Below are 26,676 nucleotides of genomic sequence, written 5' to 3'. Positions count from 1 at the left end.
GTCAATTTTACATTACAGATTACACTGCTGAACTATTCCAGCCTTCCTTCATTCTTTACATTGACTAAGAGTCTCAATGGCACTGTACAATGCATTGTTGCAGTGGCTCAGAAGTGGGAACACCCATAGATGCTGTAAGATATAATGTTGCAATGCTTATTTTGGATCAATAGTAGCTCTTATTTTCTGGAGTATTTGTTGTCCCCTCAATGCAGAGGGCACACATTTTCAGTTCCCAGTGAAGAGAAGACAGAAATTTTAGTGGCTGAATCTTCATGTAACTGAACAACTACCTAATCTATCAACTTCAATAGGGTCCAGGATCTAAAAGAAAGTCAAAATTATATTTTGAGCTATTTTTAAAAGAGGCTTAATTCTGTTTTTCTCTATGGCTACCTTAAAGGAGTTGTCCCAAGACAGAGAACCTCAAAGCAAAACGAGAAACAACCTCAACCTGTGTTGAGCCAACTAGGTAGCTTTCCCAGGAAACAGCCACTCAATACTGAAAAGAAATCACCCTCCATTAAACAGGGCTGAAATTTCTTGGGTTATAACAAATTCCTCCTGTTTGAAGAAACATGTGGCAACAACATTTTTTTTCCTCTGGGAACCACTGGCGTTTCCTGGGGTATCTTGTCTGTGTGTCTATGGCCTTAAGGCCCATTTTGTGCCCGAGCTTACACGCTTGATTTGAACATTTGCTTTTGAAAATGAAAATCACGAGTATCACATTTATGTTTTGCCAGTTTGCCTACCAGCTATCTGCTAACAAAAAAGTTTCAAGGGAGCATGGCAAGTCCGTGCCCAGCGAAGCCTTTTGTTTTTGCAGATGTTTAGGCTTAGAGGAGTGCTGTGGAGCACAGGCAATCCTAGGTCCATGTTTGCACTTGTCTGCTGCTATTCTCTGCTCATTGTCTGAACCTGCACGCATTGTTCTCCCGACAGGTGATAACTACCCTGTGCAGTTCATTCCATCAACAATGGCAGCTGCTGCTGCTTCTGGACTCAGCCCTTTACAGCTCCAGGTATGTGCCAGAACAAAAAAATGTGGGATCGAAGCCAACATTTTAGGGGAAAACTGCTAACCAGCTGTATGCTAAATAATAGTCTGAATGTTAAATAATTTTTGAGCACAGCCCAGGAGGATTAACACCTTATGTACTTACGGTACTGCAAATATAGCAACGTGCGGCCAGCCTTGATACTGTGAGTGAAAGACATTGTTCTGTGTGTTTTATATTGGCAGAGTTAATGGTATTTTTTTAATTATATGACCAGTTGATGGGAGATACATTCAAAGATCTTTTTGTACTTTATTTTCATTTAGTCTTTCCCCTGTAGCTGCAATGTGCTACCTTTAATTGGAGCAGTGACTGTATCAAAACAAATGTATGTTATGGGGTTTTTTCTTTTTTTCAGACAGTGTGGTGCTGACAATACAATAAATTGCAAACTCTTTTAGCTTCTGTATTTGGGTAATCTCAACCTTTCTATGCATTAAGCCGGTCAGATGCCAAGTGTGGTCAGGAGCCTTGGTTTGGTCATTTATTTATTTTTGGCATATATAGAATGAAATGTTGTGAAAGAAAGATTTATGTGCCATATTATTAGCTAGCTTTTTGTAGCAAGAAGTTTTTTAATTTCACAAGAAAAGACACAACAATGTCATAAATAATGAAGAAACAGTCAAAAGCTTTCAGAGTTAAAATGTGTGGAAAGGAAGTGACAGTGAACATGAGAGGAAAGGCCATTAAAGATGCATGTAACTATTTGCAAGTAAACCTTTGAAACCCGTTTGAGTTAGGTTAGAGTTGGGTTCAGATGCAAAGTAGGAATAAATTGTGCCTGGAGTAGCAAAGTTCTGCCATGTTAATATCCAAATACCCACTTTGCTTACCCTTCTGCAATTTTATCATTTTCCAGAGGGAACAAAGCAAATTAAAAATCCTCTCATCTTTACCCAGCGCTGATATTCTTCTTGCCAAGTTAACTTAGGATAAGTGAGAATGGGACCAGAACTCACTGTTCATTGATGGTCCAGAACTGGCGAAAAAGACCCCTTGAGCTTATGTCTGACCTAACCTACAATCAAAACTTGGAAAGAGAATACCCTGACACTGCAGGGAAAGATCTCCCAAAAATAGTTTTGGGTCATGATAGTATTATGTTAAGACTGTACCTTGGACAAAGGGGTTTTTCAAAAGGAAAAATAGCAGGTATCCTTTGAAAATCCATATTTGCATACTTATTGAAGCAGAAGTCTCATTAGCTTTAGTTGAGAAAATACTTCAGAAATCAGCTTTGTGAATAAAGAGACTATTTTTGCTACCTTTGAAATGCAATACAACAAACAGTGAGCCTACACTAGACTGTAAGGCAGGAAAGGATAAAAACTGTTCAACTGCAAAAGAAAACAGTATCTAAACCACAGACATTCCTGATTCTTTTCTTTTACAAGATCCATTTGTAGCTTGACCCACAGATCTATTTGCACATCAGCCTTGATCAGAACCTACAGCAATAGTGCATTTTCATTAATTTGCAGAAATGACAGACTGAGCTGTTAAACATGACGAGAACAATTAGAAAGAAAAGAAAACAACCAGCAAAGAACGTGGTGCAAATAAATTCAGAAAAATTTGAGTGCTTGAGGGACCAGAATTTCCCTTCAGATATATTTGCTGTAAAAGAGTTTTTTTGTTTGTTCCCTTGCTTTCTATTTTATTTGAATTTCACCTTTATGGGATCTCAAAACCTTTAATGTTTCATGGTCATAAGAGCTTAAGTAATAGAGTACTGAACCTGCAGTTGGTACCTGCTCATCTGATTGCCGAATTGGCTGAACTAAGTTTTATTTACTCCTACGATTAATATTCTCTTTGTGTAAATTCCCTAAGTGTTCCCTAGATGAACACTTATTTGGGTGTGTTTGGTGGAGGGAATTTGTTGTTATACCTGATGCGTCATGAAGACTTTAGGGGTGTAGCATTTCAGCTCATTTTTCCATCTTTGCTTCCCTTCCCCCTTCTTTCTCTGTTTTGCTTCCTTTCTTCCATGCACCCCACCCACTTACTTATTTACATGAATGCTGTGACCATGGTATCTGAGCATTTCCCAAGTGCTTAAAAATACTGATCACAAAACTAATCTCTGTTCCCTTCAGCCAGTGGGAGAAATAGCTAAGTCATTTGCAGGTTTGGTTTTGTTTCTACATGTGTGTGTGATATCTATGTTTGGGGAACTTGGGGAGGGAAAGCTATTTCAATTAGAAAAGCTTTGCAGTAGTTCTAACATTTCAGCTTTACCAGGGCATTATTATTAGTTCCAAAATTATATTCCATAATCCATATCCAGCTGCAGTGGAAGTTCTGTCAGCTTCAAGCTGATAATCTCTCCTTTTTTTTCACTTATGGTTTTTTTGGACGATCATGCTTCAGGTAGGAGCTAGCAGCAATGTTGTGTTCTCATCTTTTTGTGTGTTAGGACAACTTCTATGGAAGCTCTGAATCTAATAGCACAGAAAACAATTTACTCCCAGGTACATCATGTAACAATAGCAATTATTCCATAGAGGATGTTTCTTCATTGGGCAATTTGTAATTAATGATTTGCCTGTCTTATTCAAGCTCTTTAGCACATTGGTATCAAAATGTGTTTTCGCTGAATTGTATGTCTGTGTTCACCAGCGGATTATGTATCTCCATGAGTTAAAAACTTTATTGAAACCATATCTAGGAATTTCTCAAGTAACTAGTTTCACTTTCATGGGCCTTGCATTAAAAAAAAAAAATAAAAAATTAAGTTCTCCTTCAGCAGCAGACCTGTTTGACCCATCTACTCTTAAGATTTTGCATCACATTGATCAGCTAGTGGTAAAATACCATTAATGTTCAGCTGAGTATCCTGAAAGAAAGTAGTAATTACCACACGTTTATGCCAGTCCATGTTCCTGAAGTATTGGCTTGCTCTGCTTTGGGTTGACATCAGATAGATAGCGTCTTTTTATCTGTATACTGATCTCTTGAGGGTGGTATTGATGATGTTGTTGACAAAAAGACTTAAAACCCTGTGTTCCACACTTCCTGTTAACAGCCCAGCCCCATCTCAGCAGTTTCCTCAACAGCTTGGCCAAGATTTAAATAATATGTGTGATAGGACCAAGCCTTGTTAGGACTTTCAGTGTGAGGGAGGGTCTTGCTGATGAGGGAACAGTTCTCTAGGTATGGTCTAAGAAGAAGGACCAAGCTATTTCTGTTCACCCCTCCAGCTTCAAACAACTGTGAGTGAATCCCATCAAATCAACCTTCTGCTAAATAGTTTACAGATATATTACCAAATACACCTGTAGCAGGTATGCGTAGTGGTGTGTGAACCAGTTCTGATGCATGTGTGTAATGAAAGCCTGTTGCTTTAATTAATCGGTGTGAGCAGTAAAGCCTGACAATAATTTTCCGTTCGCTCCTCTTTTTTTTATACCCACCTTCTCTGGAGTTTCTGCCCTTTCCCATTTCCCTAAATTTTTTCCCTAGTTGTCAGATGATTGCACTGATATTAACTGATTCTAGACATGTGTGCCCAGTAATCTTGCAAAATGAGTGAACTTGATCATGAAGTGGGTTTTCCCAGCTCTCATAGTGCTGGTGACAGAAACTTAGTTACTGGGAAGTCTCAGTGGTGGCAGAGGTGGCACCTATACGTCCTTACTTTCAAACAAGGAATGTTACGATATGCTCTTTATTGTTTAAAAAAATCTGCCTTCATTCTTAGATATTTCTACAAAGCAGTCTATGTGGTAAATAAGGAAATGTCGCAATTCTCTCAACCACGACTGATAAACTGTTGATAGAAATGGAAGCACTACAATGATGCTAGCTGGAGTTATTCCTAAACAAAGTGAGCTCTAGGAAAAAAAGCAAAACAAAAAAGCTTTCGTTCATAACTCTTTCCTCAAACTATTTGTGTAATTTGTCCTTCAAAATTTATCGCTTATAACACTAATGAACCTTGGCAAGTCTTAACTATAGTTGCAGCTGTGTTCTTGAAGCCTGAAGTTTTTATAATTCATTAAAAAAATTTAAATTTTAACTAAACACACATTTGTCTATTTCTTTTCTCCCCTCCCACCTCATCCTACTCCTCTGTACTCTCTTCTAATTGCAGACAAAGTAAATGACCTTTTTTTATACCGCTGGGTGCGGATCCAGTGCGCTGCTGAAGCATTGCATAGCCTGCCTCAGGGGCACAATATTAGTAGAGGGAAGGCCAAAGAATGCTATTTTTAGTTGAACAGTTCAGCAGATGGAGGCATGAATACTCATATATCTGAAGGTTGAGGGGTTTGAACCATTAATTTTGATAATGTATTTAACCCTGGGAACAATCAAAAACTGTAATTCTAAGGTTACAATGCTTTCGACCTTTAGAGAACAGAGGGCACTTGGTACAGTAAACAATATATTACATTTCTACTTATTCCAATTCTCTCACACATATAAATTTCAGGACATAGTTGACATTTGCTTTCCTCAGCTATTTTAGTGCTGGTCCTTAAAGTAAGTCAAGAAGAATGTGCAGGAAAGAGGCCAATGCAATGCGACAGTCATGTAAATATGGCCTTTAAATAGCTAAGATGTTAACTGTGGCTTTTTATGAAGATATATTATTCTCGGGAACGAGGATCTTGGTGACTTATTATTTCAATGAAAAAGTTGTTTTAGTGGACTGCTGCTCTTATGGAGTTTCCTCTATATGTTGTAACCTTAAAGCAATTTTTTAGTGGGGCTAATGTGATCTGATAGTGATAGCTCACACTGGAGGTGATTTGGTCCCACTCTGGTACCACATCATGCAAAGTGATGTACCTGCCTTATGTCTTATTAAATGATGCATGCTCCTCTTCAACAAATATAGCAGTTAAATATCACGCAGCTTAAGTATTTGTAATTAAAATTTCTCCATGTGTCAGCATATTGGTAATGTATTATTTTAATCCATTTATTTTGTTTATGAAACAGTGACATATGTTTAGATTGTGAAATATATGAGCCTTAAAAATCACTTTATTGAAGAAAATTAATTTCTACAATGCTGTCTCAGTAATGTGTTCACTCACCCAGTCAGTCACTGGCAGGGCTGCCAGTCTTAATGTTGGTTAGACACAGTTTAACAGTTTTATCTGACATAACACTCTCCGATGTAGGCAATAATAATTTTTTCAAATGCAAAAACCACGGGGTTTTCCTTTTTTTTTTTTTTTTAACACAACGAAGAATGGGGATTGGGTAAATGTGAAAGAGATTTGGTGAGACCAATCAAAATTAAAAACAGCTAGTTACCTTTTCAAAGTTAGACACTGTAATTTGTTTGTCAGCGGGTAGATGTTTGGGTCAGCACTGTGAGTGAGTGACTGTCAGCGGGAATTCCTACAAGACAAGTAATTTCCCTCAATGTATTACTGACAGATTGCTCACTTCTTCGAATCACTAGAGAAAACAAACTTAATATTGTTACAGGCAGAGTTTCTGTCTTCATTAGCCTTATAGAATGATTTTATCTAGCATTCAAAGACTACTGAGCTCTAGGTGGGCATATTTTAACAGAATATTCCTTATTATGATACAGTGAATAGTGGCCTAAATTAAGGGATTGGTGTGTGCAAATTTCAGTATATGGAAGTAGTAAATTAACTATTTTGGTCCTTTTCTTATGTAGAAATTTAGATTGTAGCACAGGAAGGAAAGAGGTTGAAAGAAGATTTTATTAGGGCTCTGAGAGACCAAGCAAGGCCTTTAATAAAAATAAAATTAAAAATATGCCAACCTTGCAATACTTAGGAAAATTTAATTAAAATCAATTAAATAGTTATACTTGGGCCTTTCCCCACTTGAATGTTTATGTCTCTGTATGTAATATCTGTGGTATCAAGTTGAATTATATCAGTGGCAGTATCAATGAAAATGATGTCATTGGGACAATATTTTACCATATGACCTCCTTTCTTTGCAGAATTTCTTAATCCTCCATCTTCTCCTACTCCTTCTCAATTCAGCCCCGAATTATCTGGCAACGTGATTTTCATCAGGAAAAGACAGCCCATCAAAATTGAGACCTTTTGCAGTAAAATATCAATTCTGATGAAATTTTTGCTGTTTTTTATTCTCTTCAAGTTCATAAAAATGGACAGACAAACAAAGAAAACCATTAGCTTGAGTAATCAGCCTGGTACAGCAGCATGGCAGCTGCAGGACCCTTTTCTCACCCATTTAATGCCCTGCATCTCCAATGACTGCTTTAAACAGCATGTCTTTGTTACTCTCATTCTTGCTTAATGGAACAGTGTCACATGATTTAATAAAAAATTCATAGGAATGTTTAAGAAAGAGACTGTTTCTATAGTCTGTAGCAGTTCTAGTACTTGTTTTGGATGTGGCAAGCCTAAGTCCCGTCCTGGGCTTGTGTTTCCCCCCGTTGCAGGAAGGACACTAGCCACCGGACTGTCACCCAGTCTGGCATAGCTCTCTGTTTCTGGTCCCTTCAGATGACCGGTGCCTCCTCCGCTTGGGACGTGCTCCCGTCCTGCGCCTGCTCTCCTCTCCCAAGAGGGAAGACTTTTCAATCTGGCAGTTAGGGATCAGGCTCCTGGCATGATTCCCATCTTTTCCACCTTTAGATCTTACCAAGCAGGACAGCTGCCTTCCAGGCCCATATGCTCTGTCCCAAGGAGAATTTGCCATTGAGATCATAAACGGCGCAGCCATAAACTCACTTATCAGGAAACTTGTATGTTTAAAAGGATGTAATCCTTATAGCCTGGATTGCATGAGGTTTCCTGTGTCTCGTCAGTCTGTATCAAGGCAGAAGCTTGAGCCCAAGTGACTGGAGGAGGCTGAGCCCCCAGCGTCAACAAGACGTTCTCGCTGCCTTAACCACTTGCTGCCCCTCACTGAAAGCCCAGGCTCTATTTTAAAAGAATTGTGCTTTGCAAAGCTCCCTCCCTGGGGTATGTATTCACTCGGAAGCTAGTAAGAAGCAAATAAGTTACTGCTGCATTTACTGAGAGAGCACCAGAGGCACCAGTACTACAGAGTGCCATCAGGGGATGAGCACGTTTTTTAAAGCTCTTTTAAAACTGTGGCATCCCTTTGGGGAATAGGCTGACTGTGAGGCATACTCTGAGCTGGCAGTTGGATTCCTTCAAGCTTTCTAGAAATGTATATGGTGTATGCCTTACAGGAATTAGCTGCAAGTGAATATGTTTCTGGAATTTTATTATACTTCTGATAACCATAGAGCAAGCTGCTTAATTTGGCTACAAATTACAAACATGAAGGATTTTTTCCTGTGAAGGTGTTAACACATTTGGATGTTTAGGAACTTAGCAGCAATCCGATTAAAGACAAAAATGCCTTTTAAGTCACAAAGGAAAATAATACACTTCTGTTTCATCATTCTTTCCTGACTAATTGCTACAGAAAAAGAAAACTTAATAACTCACCTTTCATCTGAAGTAAAAGTTCTAAGAATGAGGATGGTTAGATGAGAGCTTCTAGGTGTAGACATACACACACATGCACGCATGCTCAAAGGAAGCAGAAGAATTCTCTTAAAGATGCGTGGACTGGAAAGATACCATCACCTGCCTTATTTCGGTGGGTCTTTGATTATGAGAGAGTATTCCCTCTCACTGACCCAATTCAGAAAGAAAGGAAAATTCATAGAAGATGAGATATAACTCATCAAATCAGTGTGTGGATATTGCTATCACTGAGTAGAGTCTTTTTAGATGATGAAATAGGAATGGTATTGCCTCCAACACCCTGCTTGTCTAAGATGTGTGTGTATTTGGTCTGTGATGTTTTTAGAATCTCTATGATTGAGAAACTAGAAAAGTGTCCTAACTCATAGAAAGTATTGGAATCATCTGTCTATTCTTAAGAGTCAGCATGGAGGCTGCATATGGTTATGGGGCACAACAGAAAGGTTGCATATCAGTCCTGAAAAAAAGAGATTGGAGGGAGGAGCATCTTAAGGAATACAGGAAGAAAAACACATCGTGCTTAAATGTCAGTATTAAGGGATTATTCAAGATTTAAATGAATCATTCACAAAATCTAGTGAAGTCAACGCACTAGAGAATGTATTTTGGTGTTGTGCGTGAATTACAGGAAATAGCTAATCATGAAAACAGATGAAAAAGTATTTCAGGTGCAGGAATAGCAAGAGTGTGTTGTCATGTCCACTGTAATTTTTGGAATTGAAGAGAGAAATAAAAGAGGTAAAGTCCTTTCAAAAAAGCTGCATCATTTGTCCTACACACTAGAAAGAGAACAAGTTACCAGATTTAACTAGACTACAGCTTTATTAAATAACAGATCTGTGAACTATCCATAGTAATTCATCCAGTACAAGCCATCTCTTCTGATGCAGTCTTCAACACCTAGGGGAGGGCTAAGATGAGGCCTCATAACCGTTTTAATCTGGTCCCAGCGCTGTTGCTGAAATACCATCACACCCACTGCAGTTCAGAAAGCATGGCATGCTTTCGCCCAATTCACATTTACTTAAATACATCAGCTTACAATGAATTTGTAATAGCAAGTTCCCAGTTACCTGGTTTTGAGGTGCAAATGTGAAAATTTTTTTAGGTGTAATTTTTATAAGCCCATCTGAATATGTTTTGCATAATTTTGTGTGCACTTCCTTTAAGGAAATTATTTCATTTTCCTTGAAGGTGCATGAAAGTTCTAAATATACAGTAAAAGATCAGTGTGAGAGATCTGCTAAGCAGCCTGTAAAGCACAATTATTTCTAATGCTTTAAAATACCTGTAAACTAGGCTTGTTTTCTGCTTCACAAAGAAAACATTTCACTGTTTTCTGCATTTAAATATACATTTTAAATATGTTGACTTATCAGGTAACGCAGCAGGCTGAACAGGGACAAACCATTTTTAATGGTATGTTAATTGAATGGGATGCTAGAGATGCACCTGAGTGACTTTTTTCCCAGATGTGCCCCAGCTGACTGATAAAGCTTCTCCTGATCAGTAGAGCCAGTATATATTTATTATATCCCTGTCTTTCGTCCATTTTCGCTAGTGAAAATAATAGAATGGCTGCGAGCTACCACATGAACTGTCTGTGTCTCTTATAAAAGTTAAGAAAACATTATGGCTTCAAACCCCAAGCAGCACTTTCAAAAATTCAGCTCTTAAACGTAGAGCTGCCTTGGCATCTCAAGATGGGAATTCAGATGTTGGAATTGAGAGAAGTAGTTTAAATGGGACTCTTCCTTTTTCCTGACTTGCACCCATTTATTATTGGGATGGTGTCTCATTATTCTGTCATGGGAGCCTGTAGAAATTTAATTGTAGTGCTTTTGCCTCTCAGTATGATTAGCAGTGGTAGGTGAGGGCTCAGTTTTCTTGTTCTGCGTCGGTACAGTTCTACACAGGGAAATACTGCAATCGTTATATTTGACAATATCTCCATCTGGGTGGTCAGATAGTGAATGAACCCACCAACCTATGCCAGATCTTAGGAAATATTTCTAGAGGAGATTTATTGCCACTTATTTTTTCCATGTCCTAATTTCTTTTTCTTTTTCTTATACCTTTGTTTTTCTGTCTGCTGCCAGCTTGGCAAACCTAGAAGGTCTACACTAGAAGCAGCAATTGCATGACCATCTTCTGTCCTGAATTGATTCCATCCCCTGTAGGATTAGGAGAATAATTATGTTTTAAGACCCCTTCAACTAAGATTGTCTACATTACTGGCAGTCGTACCAGTGACATGGACATGTGCTTACCAGGAAACCCATTCACCAACTCATTTCACACAGCTCAACAAGCAGTTACTCATAATTGCTTGTGATCCTGCTGACATGAGTCTGAATGAAACTCCTGACTTCTCTCACAAAGCCCATCTATGCGTTAACTTTTTTTTAAAATAAATATATGAAATTCTGAAATGCAAAATTTGATAAGCTTTGATAGCTATCATCCATTCAGCAAACTTACTGTAATTAATTGCTTTTCAATCATATAATTTTATTTCCCTTATCAAAGGGGTTCTCTTTAAGCAGCTCCTTCCTTTTACACTAGCTTTAGTCCAGAACAGATTTCTACACATAAAGTATGTGAAACTGGGTGAATTTGTGAGTTAACTGCTCTTCGTATACACCTCTCACATTTATTGTTAAAGATACTTTATATTAGCAGCAAGGAATAAAAAACCTGATTTTTGGAAGAGCTTCTAAAAGAATATCAGAAAAGATTTTAAATTCTTTTTATGAATAATTTGATTTGCAGTGTCACCAGAGAAGGTAATACTATGATAGTGTAAAGTGAATGAAAAAAACTATGTTCCAATGCGACCATCTGGTTAAATTTTCATATTTTCCTGATTGATCTGGTTATATTTTTATTTTGAATAAGTGCTGCTTATTTGCTTTCCTTGGATACAGGAGGAGTTTAAAATACTAGAGCCTTTGTTTGCAGCTATCTTTGGAGCCATGCTTCCTCGTCCTTGCTTGCTTTCCTAGGTGAGCTTGTTACTCTGTTAACTTTAGTGCTATCTACAGTTTTGATAAGGTAGAATTTATGCTATAAAAATGCCAAAAGTGAATTCTAATAGAAGCAAAAATAGGAAAATCATATAAAGATTTACCTTCAACGTTTCACATTTTTGGTGAACACTATTCACTGGAAACTGGAAATTACTTTTTCAAGCAAATGCAGTTGTCCTTTGCTGTGACTGACTTTCCACCAAAGGTGTTTAGGCTTAAATGAACTTAAGCTTTATTTATCTGTTTACTTCTATATCAAATACATAATAGTTTTAAGTAGAGTGTGTCACAGTTATGTTGTAAAATCCTAAAAAAGTTAAAGATTTTTGGCCAATTTCCAAGCTGTAGTACAACATATAATCTGGGAGAATAAGAAAGAAAAGTCGATTGTGTTCTTTCCTGTGCATGGTATATAACAGAATAATTGTGATCAAGAAGTAGCATATCAGTCATCTGACAGCATTAAATGAAGGAATGCAAATCTTTGTGCTTAAGAGAAAGATTTTATTGACATTTCTGCTATCCTCCTGCAGAGGAAATGGCTATAGACAATTGATGAAGTTTTTACATATTGTTGCATCCTGTTTTTTCTTGATATTTACAGTATTATATTAAAATGGCAGATTTTATTAGTGCTCACATTTTATCTTTAATAGGAATACTTTATGATTATATTCAGATAGACCTAGTTCAGACACTGTAGTACTGCAGTAACAGCGTATCCATTTCCTGAGCAGCACAAAGAAAATGGTGACTTATTCAGGTTCGCAGAGGGTGTGTTTAAATGGAAGGTCTGAGGGATACTTCCTGGTTTCTGGGTACAGGTGCTCACCCGATGCGGAGGTGGGACACAGAAGTAGTTAGTCCCCTCTGTCTTCTGTGCTCCTGGTCCCTGGCGTGCAGGGGTGAGCCATGTCCCCAGACAGAGAAAAGACTAAGCCAGGAGGCTGCACTGTGAGAGTGCTCCTGCTCTGCAGTTGCAGAGGAGGACTCCTGGTTAAACTACCTCTCATTAGGTGCTCCTCTTGAGAAAAAAATATACAGCAAAAAAAATATGCACTCTCAGTTTGGGCTTTGATCTTCCTTTCATAAATGACTCAAAGAATTTGCATGGTAGCATGCAACTATTCCATTATTGTTGCTAGCAAAAATACAAGAGAATAGATGCACAAAGTGGAAAAGATGAGAACAGTTAGCATTCCTTTGTTCCTTGTCAGAACTTAATCTAGATCAACTAAAATGCTTGCTATTTTTGTCATGCCTCAAGATAAAATGTCAATGTTTACATACTCCTATCTTTTAGAGAGAAGATGCTTATTGTTTTAGAACTCCTGAGTTACTATCTATAGGAAATTATAAATATGTAATAGATGTCTAAGTTCACCTCATTTTTAAGTATTTTGTATAAAAAGCAGTTGTTATAACCACAACAAGCAATTTTTGTTACATACTTCTGTGCTCTTTCTTCTTTTGTCCTTTTCTTACACCATAAAGAATTAAACCAAAGTAAAATCAGTAAGATGAGAAGCTAAGGTGTTACGGCCTCTTCCTCCATTAGGAGAAAAAATGCTAAGCATCTATTCTGTAGAAAGGGGCTTTTTTAATTATCACGTTGTCCTTCCTGCTATTTGTCTAGATTTTCAGTCCAGAGAGCTCCATTTGAGACAGCAAATGATCTAATTCCAGTTTTGGGGTTCCAAGCGTTTCGTGTTAATTTTTGTGTCTGCATACAGTTTTTTTAGTGATAGGTACACTGAGCTATGCAACTGCAGTATTTCACTCCCATCCTCATTCAATTCCCTACTTTGTGCGGCAGTCTCAGTGTATTCAGCAGGTTGTACGCCAGCAGATGAAACAGATGTTTAGGCCATACTGGAATGGAGCGGCATGCTGCATCAGGACCTGGATATTCCTCTTGACATCTGGATGCTGCTGGGCTGGGAAGCCTGCCTTAGGCCAGGAGGCTGTAGGAGCCTTGTGGCAGTAAACATAGGGTCCTTGCTGCTCTTTAAGCGATTAGTGCACTGAAGCAGCAATAATGCTGAATTATCGCTTGGTTGCGTTCTTCTAAGGAATCTTGGGACAAAGGGATAGTCAAGGAGGAGTATTTACAGTAAAGTCATGTTCAGAAAGACAAGACTAATTACCATGTATTAAAAAGCTTTCTTTCAACTAATTTAATGGTAAAATTGTTATGAATACTTTAGGAAACTTTTTACAAAGCAGTAAACAAATAGCTTACAGAAAACCCTCCCCTTCTCATTTAAAATCATTAAGATGAAAAAAGACAATTTCAGCTACTTTCCAATTTCATGGTCTGGTCAAATTGTATGGAGCAGACAACAAAATGTGACTGAAGACATGAAATTGAAGGTATACTAATGTTCATGCCTACTAGAGACAAAAATGTGAACTTCTAATAGCTGCAGGGAAGAATATTAGGTATGGAAGCTGTCTGACTTACGCATTGATTCTTTATAGTTTCACTTTATCAAGTTGAAAATTGTGCTTTATGTGCTGCTACAGCCTAAATTGTCTGCTGCAGCACTTTCCTTTATGATGTGTGTTATTTAAACACAATAGACATGGTATATTGCACGGAAATAGGTGTTTAATGTTTGTGATTACTAGCTGTCGAACAAAATAGCATTTAGCCTGGATTCCACACCCCCACTCCCACCCCACCCCCGATAAATTTTCATTGTTCAGGCCAATGTGTTTAAATGAGGGCCCTCCCAAACAGATTACAGCTTTTTGGAGAGCATGAGGTAATATTTTGAAGACAACCAGTTTGTTGCTCTCATTTAACCTCCAGTATTCTAAAGGGGTTATATTTAATTAACACTGGCTAAAGGCCTGACCTGAGAGGCAACCAAAAGTGATTGAACTGCATTTTCAGATCCATGCTGTAATCTGTTGGGAGAGGAATAATAATAATAAAAAAAAAATTAGAAAGCACCATTTACTGAAATTCTTTCTAACTAAGCTGTATTTCAATGGGCCATTTAATGCTCAGATGGACAAAGGTATTACTTCAGTCATTGAATTGTATCAAACCCTTTCTCAGAGGCCCAGTTTAAAAACTCTACAGGAAAAGTGGCTTAGCATCATATTCTCAGCAGACCAACACTCAGTCTGTTTGGAAAGGGGAAAAAAAAAAAAAAAAAAAAAGAGTGAAATGAGGTGAGACACAACCGCCAAGTCAGTGAGGATTTTTGCCTCTCCCTCCAGTCAGTGGCTTCACAAGGGAATTGCTCCTCAGAAAGCAAGAGCTCCATATTCGCTACAGAAAGCTTTCAATTTTATTCTTTTTAATTTTTTTTTTTTTTAGTAGCTGTTACTCTGTTCCCCCTGGTCAGCTTTCAGCCTGCCCTTTGTTCTTTTCTGACATGGCAGAAATACAGTTTTCTCTCTGGGGGACTTAGGATCAGTACCTATGCTTTACAGGGTTAGATTTTTTGACTTGGTCACATTGGAAGAAATAGGAAGTCTCATTTAAATATCACAGATTCTGGCACCTGTGAGCTGAGTAGTTATTTTATTTCAATAGAGCCAACGTTACGTATATTCTATGGTGATGTAAGATACCTAATGTACTGTTTGAACTTTAATTGTACAAAAATTTTAGGATACATTTTTGAATTCATATTTTTTGCAGAGAGTAAACTTTTCTTCTGCAAATTTGATGCTGTCTCATTAAAAATTCCCAGCAGCCTCATAGGGTGATGGGTTGACATTATATCTTGGAAACTTCTCAAGGTGCTGTAAAACTAATAAACCGATGGCTTTACTTCCTAAGAGGAAACAAATACAATATTACAGAGGCAACTGCCAAGTGCCAAATTATATACATTGTCTTAGCTACTTGCAGTGATTGATAATTTATTTGAGCTCTAAGCATTCTTTCTTGGCTTTGCCCACAGCTTTACAGTAAACAGGTTGTGAACAGGCAGTTGCTGAGAGATTGTATTTAATTGTCATAATTCAGTGAAATCAAAGCCATTTGATTTCTAAGGGGCACGATCTGAGGAACTATGCCTAAATGAGAGTTGCCTGCGTTTAGGCAGCAAAGCAGAGTGAGCTGTTTCGATGGCCATTTCTACTTTGTTACGTCAAAGCAAGAAGAGATCAAAAGAATGAGAAATACAGTTCGCAAAAGAAATAGAAATGATCTTAAGAGCACCTTAATGCGCAAGTGCCTGAAGGCAAGTTAGTTCTTTATTGCATGGGTGCATGTATTTTAGCTCTGTAGTGTTTCTCCAAATTTCCACGTCTGTAACTGAGAGAGACTTTGGGATTGGATGTCTATGCTGTCAGACCATGATGATAAACAGGTGGGGATAGGGAAAAGTGAATGAGTGAGTCTCTAAGTGTGGATCTTGCTGCAGGTATCTTCACATTCCACTTTTTTTTTTTCCTCCCAGAACATCATCATGAGCCTTGAGGCCAGAATGTATTCTCTGTAAATCCTTTATTTAAAAGTAAGCAACGTTAATAACATTTAAAGAAAAATTAATCAAATGGTAATTTCATCTTCAGTTTACATTTCCCATTACATTAAAAATTTAAGCAGATATTTTATAGCTGGCAATACTTATTCAAGCTCTCCCAATACAAGCCCATCTATGATGAATAAAACCAAACAAAATAATAGTGCAGGTACCACAGCATGCAAGAATAAGACAAGGACAAAAAAGTCTATCATTTTTTCAGAATACGTGCCAATCCAATCATTTAGTCCGTTCATATTTTGAGCAGGACCTATTATATGTGCTGTGGGACTCTTCCCTATCAAGTAATGAAAATTTGCTTCTCCAAAAGATGAGGGAAGAAATGAAAATCTATGAGGAATAGATACGGTTTTGCTAATTATTTTCCCCAGCAGAAGTCTGGGTCTTTGTCACTGACTTATTTAACAGATCCTCTTTAACATCTGTCCAGCAGACTGTGGACTTTATTAGCAGACAAGAGACCCACCAGATTTAGAGCCTGCTGGGTGCATCTTCATCTTCACAGCTGTGGATTAACTCAGACTTTCCAGAAGAGGACAACCATATGGGATAATTGGTGTCACTGGGTAGCTAAAAAAAATATGAAGAAACAAACGTCGTCCAAACACAATTCACTGTTTTTACAGCCACAATTACTAGTCTGTTTAAGAAATAAGAAAGGCAGCATTACACTAAAAAAAGAAAATCTATTCATATCTGTGTGGGAACCTAATCAGGCTCTTGTTTCCAATGACGATGGCTCCACAGTCGCACCAGGTCTGCGACAAGAATGCTCCTTTTGTGTGCCGATAATGTGGAAGCGATAAAATTTCCTATAAGAGACATATGTGTTTACATCATGAGATGTGTTATTTGACAAAACGCTTTGTTCTCTGCATATTTTCCACGCAGAGTTTCATGCTGGGTTGTTTTGCTGGAAAGCTTTGATTAGCTAGAATTAGTTGCTGAAGTAAAATAGACACTTTTGTTTTATGAGTCCTCTTGCTGAGCTGTAAATTATAGTAAAACATATAAGGAGTGACAGAAAGAAGTGCTGATTTGAACCTCTGACCCATGATCGGCATAAAAACATAAGATAACTCTTTCAAAGGACTACTGAGAGCCATAAATATTCCATGGTCCACTTAAAGTTAGGCCCTTTTAACAAAATAAAGCTGTTATTTTGCATAAGGGGATCTTGACTCTGCAGTACTACAACAATACAAGCTGCAGTATCTAAAATGTGTAGAGATTCTTTTATTTTCTGTATGGGTTGGCCATTATCTGCAGCAGGGCAGTAGAAGCAATGAGAGTGATTTTTCTTTTTCTGAACCAGTACAATGAATTTGTGGTCAGCAAAGGGAGTTGGAACCAGCAGACACTCAGTGGTGAAATTAGGTAACTGTTACTTTGCAGCTTGAGAGAGAAGCAAACAGGCATTTGTATCTCCTAAGGAGACAGGAATTGAGTGGAATTTAGGGCACATAAAAATTGCCCTTAAAAATACATAGAATAGCAGCTGACAGACACTGAAATTACTCGTGTTAACAGTTCAAAAAACCTGAAGTTAATTAATATGAATAACTGTTAAAATAATTCTTTTAGCTGAGAAAAAAATTTTTTCAGTAGATGCACACCTGAACGTACAGTGAAAACTGAAGTCTTCTAACTCCATCTGTGAATACAAAATGTATTATTTGTATTTTCACAAATACAGTTAGTTTGTTTGCACATATTGGGCTGTAATAAATCTGAGAGCACATCAGCCAGCAAGCGCATAAATAATCACTGCAACAGTATTTGTTATTATGACATTAGTTATGATAATTCATTGGCTGCCTGGTCGTGTTACACCTTTAAGACCTTTTTGCAAAGGTATTTGGTGCATTATTATAAGAAGTAGAGGCTATTCACACTCTGTAACAAGGAGCAGACTCTGTGGCAGGGTATTATATGGGTGTTTAAAATCAGAATATTATGTCCTCTATGGGTAGGTTAGGCATGTACAAAAAAGGGAAAGAAAGGAATCATGCAGTTAAAAGGAAACCATATACTTATATTATGACACTTGGATTTTGTAGAGAAAAAGAAGTCTTTGCAGTGTATTGTTACTTATTATTTATCATATTCCTAAATTAAACACTTTTTCCCTAATTTTTACTCCAACTTCCTGTAGCTGTACTTGATCGACACCATTTCAGATATACCCATGTAAAGCAAAATAGTTCTCAGTTATTGAGCGTAAACCTGTGAGTTAAGTTGATGTTGCATACTTGTTGGTTCTTAAATAGTAAGCTACTACTTTCTGCATGGTGGCACACATGAAAATGAGAGGAGGGTCTGGCCCACAGTACTAGCAGATCTGTAAAACTCACCTTCTTTTGATTTGTTAACGTTTTTCTTAGGACAAACTGAGAAAATGCTACTGAGACAGCCAAAGTTCATCAAAACAAATTTATAAAATACACTCTTTTAACAGGTAACACCAGCACAAATATATTGTAAAACAAAAGAAAACATACAATTTTAGCATAAAATATTCTTATCTATTAATTTGAAGGGATCTTGTTTTCATCTGCAAAAGCTTTGATTTTTCCGAGTTTCAGAATTTTAAATTCAGCTATGGGTTGCTTTCATGTGTATGTACATATCCTTTAAGAATTTTATATGCACCTTTCCTTCTCTTTCCCCTCCTCCTCCTTTTGCTTTTGTGTGGAGAGCACTGCTAGGACACAGACACTGAGCTGTGGAAAGTGTTTTTCTGGTGATGGCATCTGGCTTCTTGGCAGACTCCACAGGCAGTAGCTGCCTTCGAGTTGCCCCTGGGTTTGTCACATGGTTAAGCTGCTGATGAGTTACTTAGGTTGTCTTGTGTTTCTGGATGTTGTTTTCTGTTAACCTACCTCTCACTCTATTGATCTGTATAAAAATAATCTTAAAACAAAAACAACTATGTGCTTTTATATATATATATATATATACACACACACACACACATATAAGCCAATAACCCCATTTCTTAACTTGGTGCTATAGTAGAGGTCTCAAATGCAGTTTTAGTCACTGAATGTTTTCGGTGCCAAAGATGCCAATACAAAAAATGACATTTATATACACAGATAGGAAGGAATAAGTACAATTAATGTTACTTTAGAAACAGTTCTTGCACTTAGATTAAGATGTGTGTGAAATTTTTGAGTAGGATATTTATGCTTCTGCACTGCTTTTTGAAAAGGTTACCTTGCCGGAACTACTGAAGGTTATACCAGTGACATCGGGCTCAGGTCAGCACTTAACCTTTATTTCCGTAGTTATTATCTACAACACCCAAACCATGGGTTTGAACACCAATCCATTCTTCCTCCAAACAGAAGAAAAACTTTTTTCAAACAGAGACTCTGTTTCCTTTAATCTGTTTGACATCAAGCTTATTTTAAGCACCTCTACATCAATAATAAAAAATAAGCAGTCCCACTGAAGGTGGGATTTTTTTTGGTTTGGGTAACTTCTTTTCAGAAATGGGCACTGGAAATAGTAAAGATGTTGCTGGCTTCAGTGAGTTTGTAAAAATCCTTTGTGATAAGACAGTTCTAAGTATTATTATTGCTTGTTACATACTCGGAAAGAAAATTCTGGAATTATAGCTTTGCAACACTATGTACTAAATATACTATGGAAAAAAATAACTGCATTACCTCTTGTAGTGCAGGATTTCAACAGCACTTGCAGTCACTCCTTAGAGTTTTTCATCTTTAGAAACCAAATTACTCATTGTCTAAATAGCTGAACTTTCATCTCTATAAATAAGATATTTCAGCTTTGCACAATCCGTTTAAAATGCTGACAAATAAGGATTCTCACTTGATTCTCAGTAGTTTTATTGTTCAGTTTCATTTACTGTAGCAAATGTATTTATTGAAGATGTAACATAGGACTTGCATTTTTAGTAACGGAAGACTTTAGAATTAATCAGAGTCCATAAAATTTAGCATTTATTTCTGAGAAAAATAAAATTTCTAGCACCTTTGGAGATATAACGTACAAATACAGAAAAAGGAGAATGCCTTTTCATTATGGTCATAAATCTTTTAGTAAAACAAAATAAAAGGGTAAATATTTCTAGAACAGGTCTCTTCTTTCTCCTTGGATCAAGCCACCTTCTACGGAATTTCTTTGTGGGGCATCTTCCAAGTACATCCACTGCAATTCATCATGCTAGGCCAGCCCTCATCACCCACATTTTGATTATCTGCTACACCGACTATTGCAACCATTCCCTTTCTTATCTTCCTATTTCACATATGGCTTTGCTATAGTTTCTTCAGAATTCTGCTGCAAAGAGTAACATCTGAATTATATCCCCACTGCTATGACCAAATTGTCCCTCACCAATACAGTCGGTTGAAATGTCTCTAATCTTTGCCTTTTTGTTCTCGAACATACAAGTGCAACTGCTGTCCATTTCCTCCCTGGGCTCATATATCTGAAGAAACTGCCTCTCTCCTATGCAGCAGTTGATCACTTTCTCTTTATTGAAATATCTTCTCTAAACAAACTTTTTTCGTAAGGCCTGTCACTGACAAGCCACTGGTAAGAAGGCTATGATTATCATAATTCCGTGTTAGGTGGTAAAACAGCCTGTCACAAAGCTAACAAGTTGTTGTCAGTGCAAATCTCCCTTTACTGTGTTGATTTAAGGCGCATTTTATTTTCCTCACTGTGTGTTACTTCTGTAATATTCGATTCTCAAAACTCTTCACCTTTATTCATTCATTTAGACACAGATGCTGCAGCCTAAGAGGTAAGTATCAGTATTCCTGCTGTAAAAAAAAGGGAACATCTGGTGCATAGAAAGCTTTGCTTCTATGCTCATTTGCTGTGCTCAGTGTCATTTGGCAGAGCACCTGTCTAGGAATGTCACAGGCCTATGTGCAAGCGAAAAGTCATATGGGAAAGAGACGTGAGCTAGTGAAAGGGTTTTGATTATTGAAAGCTAGTTGAAAAAACTTGTTGAAAAACTATGGAAAAAATGTTGAAACCTGTGAGAGGGATGTGTAAGCCTAAGGCCTTTGTCTTCTGGCAAGGCATGAATGAACACCAGCAGTGAAGGCAGTTACCTTTCTGTATTGTGAAAATATCTGTGAAACTTAGATGGTATTAAGAAAGGTTTTAACATTTGGATCAGTCAAGGTGCTCTATTATTATTATTAGTTCATAGTTTTTTTGATAAATTTTGGATCATGGATGATACTTTTTATAAAAAGAGTGAAATGGAAATAATTCATCAAATGCCATAGGCAATTTCTGAAGCAGAAAATACCACCACCACCACTCCCTGCCAGATTAGTATTTCTGTTAGTTATTCAATTCTTCTTGGAGGGTAGCTATCTCTAAGCTATAGCAAAGGCTTAGTATGAATTCTGCTGTTTCCATGTAAAAAAAATTAGTAGGTACTTGTGCTGTGCTGTACACATGCTGAGTACAGCATTTTCCCACTCATCCATAATTTTTTTTTTAGGTAGATGAACATCATTCAGACTCATAGTGACCTCCAACTTCCATAAATTCCCCTCAGATTTTTAGTTGATTACAGCTGGAATAGAGTTTCAGTAACAAGCGCTTAAGTCCGTAAGCCTGTAAGTTCATAGGTGCCTAAATGTGAGACTTCACTTTGCCATTGCCTTAAGTGAGACTTGAGACATTTCAAAATCCCACTCTTCAGTGTCAGATCACGACATTAGAAGAAACCTGGTTTTGAAAACTGTAAAAGTACATCCTTGCTTACGTACCTTAAGTGAGATGGTTTTCAAAATTGTTAACTATGCAGGAGCACTGAGTAATTCAAAATCAGCACTACTTATATTTAGATGCTGGGAATTAGATTGTAAGAATCTAACTTATTGACCTTTTAAAAAAATAAAAACCAGGCTATACATTTTTAAGGCTTCTTAAAACAATCGTGAATACTTGATGGTTTTGCATATCTAATTTGTAATCAAGACCCTTCTGAGTCAGTGGTTGGCATGAGGATTATGAAATGCTCTTCTCTTTATGTGCTGGACATACATTGAAAAGAAGATACATTTCAGTGTTTGAGGTATGTTCATTTTTTTAGTCACTACTCAATAGTCAGTAGGTTAGAACTTCAACTGAAAAAATTCCATTGAAACGTTTGCTTTTGAGCATTAAAAGCTAACAATCAACATTCATTCAATGTTTGGGTTTTTTCCCCCTCCTTAATCTTGCAAATAAAAGCTTCACAACCCAACCATCTCGATGTGAGGTCCTAAATTACCATTTTGAGCCACAACAGTGGTATTTGCAAAAATAGCCATTTTGTCCCTGCAACCGTGGCATGCACATACTTTTCCAGACTGGCTAGCTCCCCATACAAACTGGTATTTAAAAGAAGTTATACAGCCTCCCAGTCCACACAGCAGTGTTGCTAGCACTAGTGCAAATTCTTGCAAGATTTGAACTCGTTTGTGGAACAGTTTTGTTTTAAAGTCTAAGCAAAGCAGAAAGCTAATTACTGTTACTTATTTTTACATTTGCTTTTATGGTGTAAAACAAATTTATGGAAATGACAGGCTAAAGCCAGTACTATGACCTTGGAGTAACCCAGTGGTGAGTTACACGCACACACATATATAAACATCAAAATTTCTTTTATTCTCTGTCTCCCTTTAGAAAAATTTCTTCCTCATGCTACTTGCAGTACACTCAACGCAGCCCTCAACAGACTGGGAGGGGAGTGGTGTATAACTCTAATTTTATTCTGCTTTTAACATTTGCATTTCCAAAATCAAACAGTTTCCCAGATGGTCACTGTAACAGCCCACTTTTGTTGTTGCTTTCTCTGCGACCTTTAAAGTGCTGTGGACGTTTCAGTTGCCAGTCCTGCTGGGACTCAGGTACCAGCTGACTGACGAAGCCTCCTCTCTCTTCACGTTGGCTTTGAGGTATCCGGTCAAGATACAGCTACACCATGGGCTGCAGCTTTTAGAGATGATAAACACACCTTTGCTTACTTGTCACGGCTAACTGGACTACAAGCTCCATTTGCCGTGCATGCCGGGTGTCAGTGCCCAGGTGCTGGCAGCGGTGGGGCTGTGGGGCAGCTGCTGTGAGGAGAGGCGGCCGGGGGCTGCCCCGCGCTGGACCCAGCCGGTTCCAGCCGGTTCTCGGGGGCCCCACCGCAGGGCACCGCCCAGCCTGTGAGGGGAGCTGCGGGCGCCTCTGGGGAAGTCTTCTCCAGAGAGGGCAAACGCCGCGCCGGCGGCACGGAGTGAGGGAAAAAGTGTGAGGAACAGCCCTGCCGGCAGCCAGGCCGGAGCGGGAGGAGGTGGAGGAATCAGCAGTGAAGGAATGAAGCTCAGACTGGGAAAATGGCGGGGACGGGGGACTTCAGTTTTTGTCTGTGTTTCTCACCATCCAACTCTATTGTAATTGGCAACAAATTAAATTAATTTTCCCCAAGCCAAATCTGTTTTACCCATGATGGTAACCTGTAAGTGATCTCCCTGTCTTTATCTCGACTCATGAGCTTTTCCGTCTTATTTTCTACCCCATACTGCTGAGGAGGGGGAGGCAGAGGGTGGCTGGCTGGGCAGCTGGCAGCCAGCCTGGGCCAACCCACCACACTATGCTGCTTGCCATCATTGACTATCGACTTTTACCCTCTAAGAAAGACTGAATTTTGTAGAAAGAATAACTCATACCCCACCCTTTTTGCTCTGATGTCTTACCTGAGAAGGGAGAAAGAAATTCTTTTGAACTTTAGTTGATAATACTGGATTTGTTTTTACATAGAATTCCTTTCCCACTCTTGAAAGTGCAATACACGCTACATTAAGTAGTAAAATTATAGTCTACTTTTAGTAAAATTTAAGTCATCTCCCCCAGGCAGTTGAAGTAGATGTTAAATAGGTTCCTAATCTAAAAAAAAAAAAAAAAACAAACACCACACAAAAACAAAAACAAAAAAAAAAGGAAAAGTATTTTAATAGACAAAGTGCAGAACACTAAGAAAGCCATTATAATCTTCGGTGTTTGTCTTTCAATTGTATTCAAGTTTATTGTATTGTCTCTGTCATAGTACAGTGCCTGATTATTTCTGAGCTGAGAATGTGCAGGCTTTCAGAAGTTTGTGAAATTTGTTTCTTACTCTCACATAAGCAGAGCATCTTATTAAGCAAGCATAGATTGATCTGAAGAATATGCTAAAAGGGATAAGATCCCAGTAGTAGGGGAAAAAACACCCACTTACTATTGTATACAATGCTTCATTTTCATTCTCCAGGGCATCACTGAAAGCTGGGAATTTTTTCTATTTTCAGTTTTTCAAGTTTTGTAGTGCAGGAAAAAATAGTACCTTAGCCAAAATAGTTAAACACCATTGATTGCAAAATATTAATTTGTGATCCTTTTGTAGCCTCTGCGTGATATTGAAAAGGGGTGGTAGGAAACAAACAAACAAGAGTTCTCATTTGTCACCCAGAGTTCTGACTCTGCCCCTCCTTCACAGGTTTGTCTAGCCACTGAGTCACTGAGTTTACAGTATTGTGTAACTTTCGTTTCTGTGGAGGCTTGTTATATTAGAAAAATTGTTCCAAAGAAAGCAACAATTATGACATAAGCACATCTGGCTCTTGCAAATTATTCTTTATTAAGCTTTCATTTAATTACATGTGTTGAAAGGTCTGCTTTTGATTACCGTAATTTTTTTTATTTGTCCATCTGAGTGATAGTAATGTTGGAAATTACATACAAACCACCTGGCTTTTTTCTCACTAATAAGGCAAAGTTTATATAGATTTATGTGTAGAAGAGGGATTAGGATCTTCCCTGTTTATGGTAGAAGAATTATTGCTGATGTTAACTCAAGGTGAGAGTTTAAATTTGGTCACTGGGAGGAAATTAAACCTATTTGGTTTTGTTCGGTAAACACTTTAGATTGGTAGGAATAGTTTATTTTAATGTACAAGTCTTTTATTATGTTTCAGTTAAACTTTTCGAAAAGTTACATGACGGCATTTTTGTATTTTCATCACTATTTACAGGAATTTTTAGGGCCTACATTCCTTATTAGCATTTATAGAAGTTATAACAATCACTGTACACCAAGATGGAGACATACCCTGTTGCCTATTTTAACTTTCATTGCTATCTAGAGAAGATGCAGCATTGCCTTTTGTTAGCATACGATTCCTATGTCAGCTCCTAGTAGAGGTTCTGGAGCTGGTGGGTAATTTCCGGGTAAGAACAGAAAGACCTGAAGCATTGTTGTTTCTGACAGGGGTTTATACCTCCTTTTCATAACCAGCCTTATAATTTTGCCAATTTTGTTTTTAATATTCAGGCACAGTATAACGTTTTGCTCATTACCATGACCATCATTAGCAAGAAGGAAAAAAAAAAAAATCAGCTGAAAGTCAAATTAAGAAAAAAGATATTGGTGTGTGGGAGTTTTCCAGTCTTTTTTTTTCTCTTTGAAGATAACAAGAAGGGAAAAGTCACAAACAAGAAAGTGCTGAAAAAAAATCTATAATTCCTTTAAGAGAAGGAACAGCAGCAATAAAAATTATGTACATTTACAGCTTCTTTTTTTAGGAATTTTGCAGGAATACATTGTATATCTTCTTGTCTTCCAGCAACTGTATGCAGCTCAGCTGGCAAGCATGCAAGTTTCTCCTGGAGCCAAAATGCCATCTACTCCACAGCCACCAAATACGACAGGGGCACTCTCACCCACTGGGATGAAAAATGAGAAGAGAGGGACCAGCCCGGTAACTCAAGTTAAGGTATTTTTCAGTAAAGAAAAAAGTCGGTGTCCCAAAAGGACGATTAGATTAAAAGTCTGTTTAATAGTTTTACAGTTGGAAGTTGAACCATGTGAAAGTTCTTCAACATGCAAATAAAATGTTCAGTTTTAGTGCTGTATTATCAGTATAGAGAAGGGAAGAGAAAGCATTCACTTCTTGCTTCCAAAAATATCAGGCGTCCCTCTTCCTACCACAGGCAGCACAACAGATTCATCAGTAAAATGTGATATTTTCAAGATTTCGGTTTGTAATCTAGTAATGTGCATAAATGGCGTCCGTTTCATGAATTATTTCACATTGAACTTTTGAGTATCTTAAAATACGGTGCTAGCTTATATTGTTAGGGCACGAGAGAGACTGTAGATCTTCTAATTATTTTATAAATCTCTAGCTGTACTTATTCCACAATTTTGGAAAAAGCCTCACATGAAAATAAGATGTAAGTCAGGACTCTGGGGAAAACATTGTGTCGCAGCAGATTGATTTGACTTTTGCTGATTTCACACAGCTGCTGACAACCGGGCTGCTCCTTGTTGGTTTTGTGCCATTGCTGAATGCTTGTGCCTGCTTATTCTCACTTGCTTGGAACCAGGCAGCTACAACATGGCATTTGCCAGCAGCTTGAAATGAACATCCTGCACCCCTTGAAATCTGTGGTGCAGCTAGTACCTTTGGGTGGAACCGACTGGCTTTTATTGCTGTGTTCTCCTGTGGTTGTTCCGAATTTCATGAGAGCAAATATGCTGAGAAACAGTTTACTTGAAACTGTAAAAAAACACCGACATTCAGATGTTTAA

General features: G+C 37.8%; 1 protein-coding gene across 2 annotated transcripts in view; it reads left to right on the top strand.

The window, feature by feature from the left end:
• SOX6 (SRY-box transcription factor 6) overlaps positions 1-26,676 on the top strand; it is a 230,858-nt gene that overhangs the window by 141,633 nt on the left and 62,549 nt on the right. For both annotated transcript variants that reach the window (XM_059825788.1, XM_059825787.1), the window contains exons 7-8: positions 946-1,025; positions 25,709-25,858. In XM_059825788.1, the coding sequence (XP_059681771.1) occupies positions 946-1,025; positions 25,709-25,858 (230 nt within the window). The remainder of the gene's footprint in view (positions 1-945; positions 1,026-25,708; positions 25,859-26,676) is intronic.

The sequence above is a fragment of the Gavia stellata genome, chromosome 17, assembly GCF_030936135.1.
Source record: "Gavia stellata isolate bGavSte3 chromosome 17, bGavSte3.hap2, whole genome shotgun sequence".
In the NCBI taxonomy this organism is placed as follows: domain Eukaryota; kingdom Metazoa; phylum Chordata; class Aves; order Gaviiformes; family Gaviidae; genus Gavia; species Gavia stellata.
Note: the sequence above shows the minus strand (reverse complement) of the source record. Positions and strands in the feature narration are given on the sequence as shown.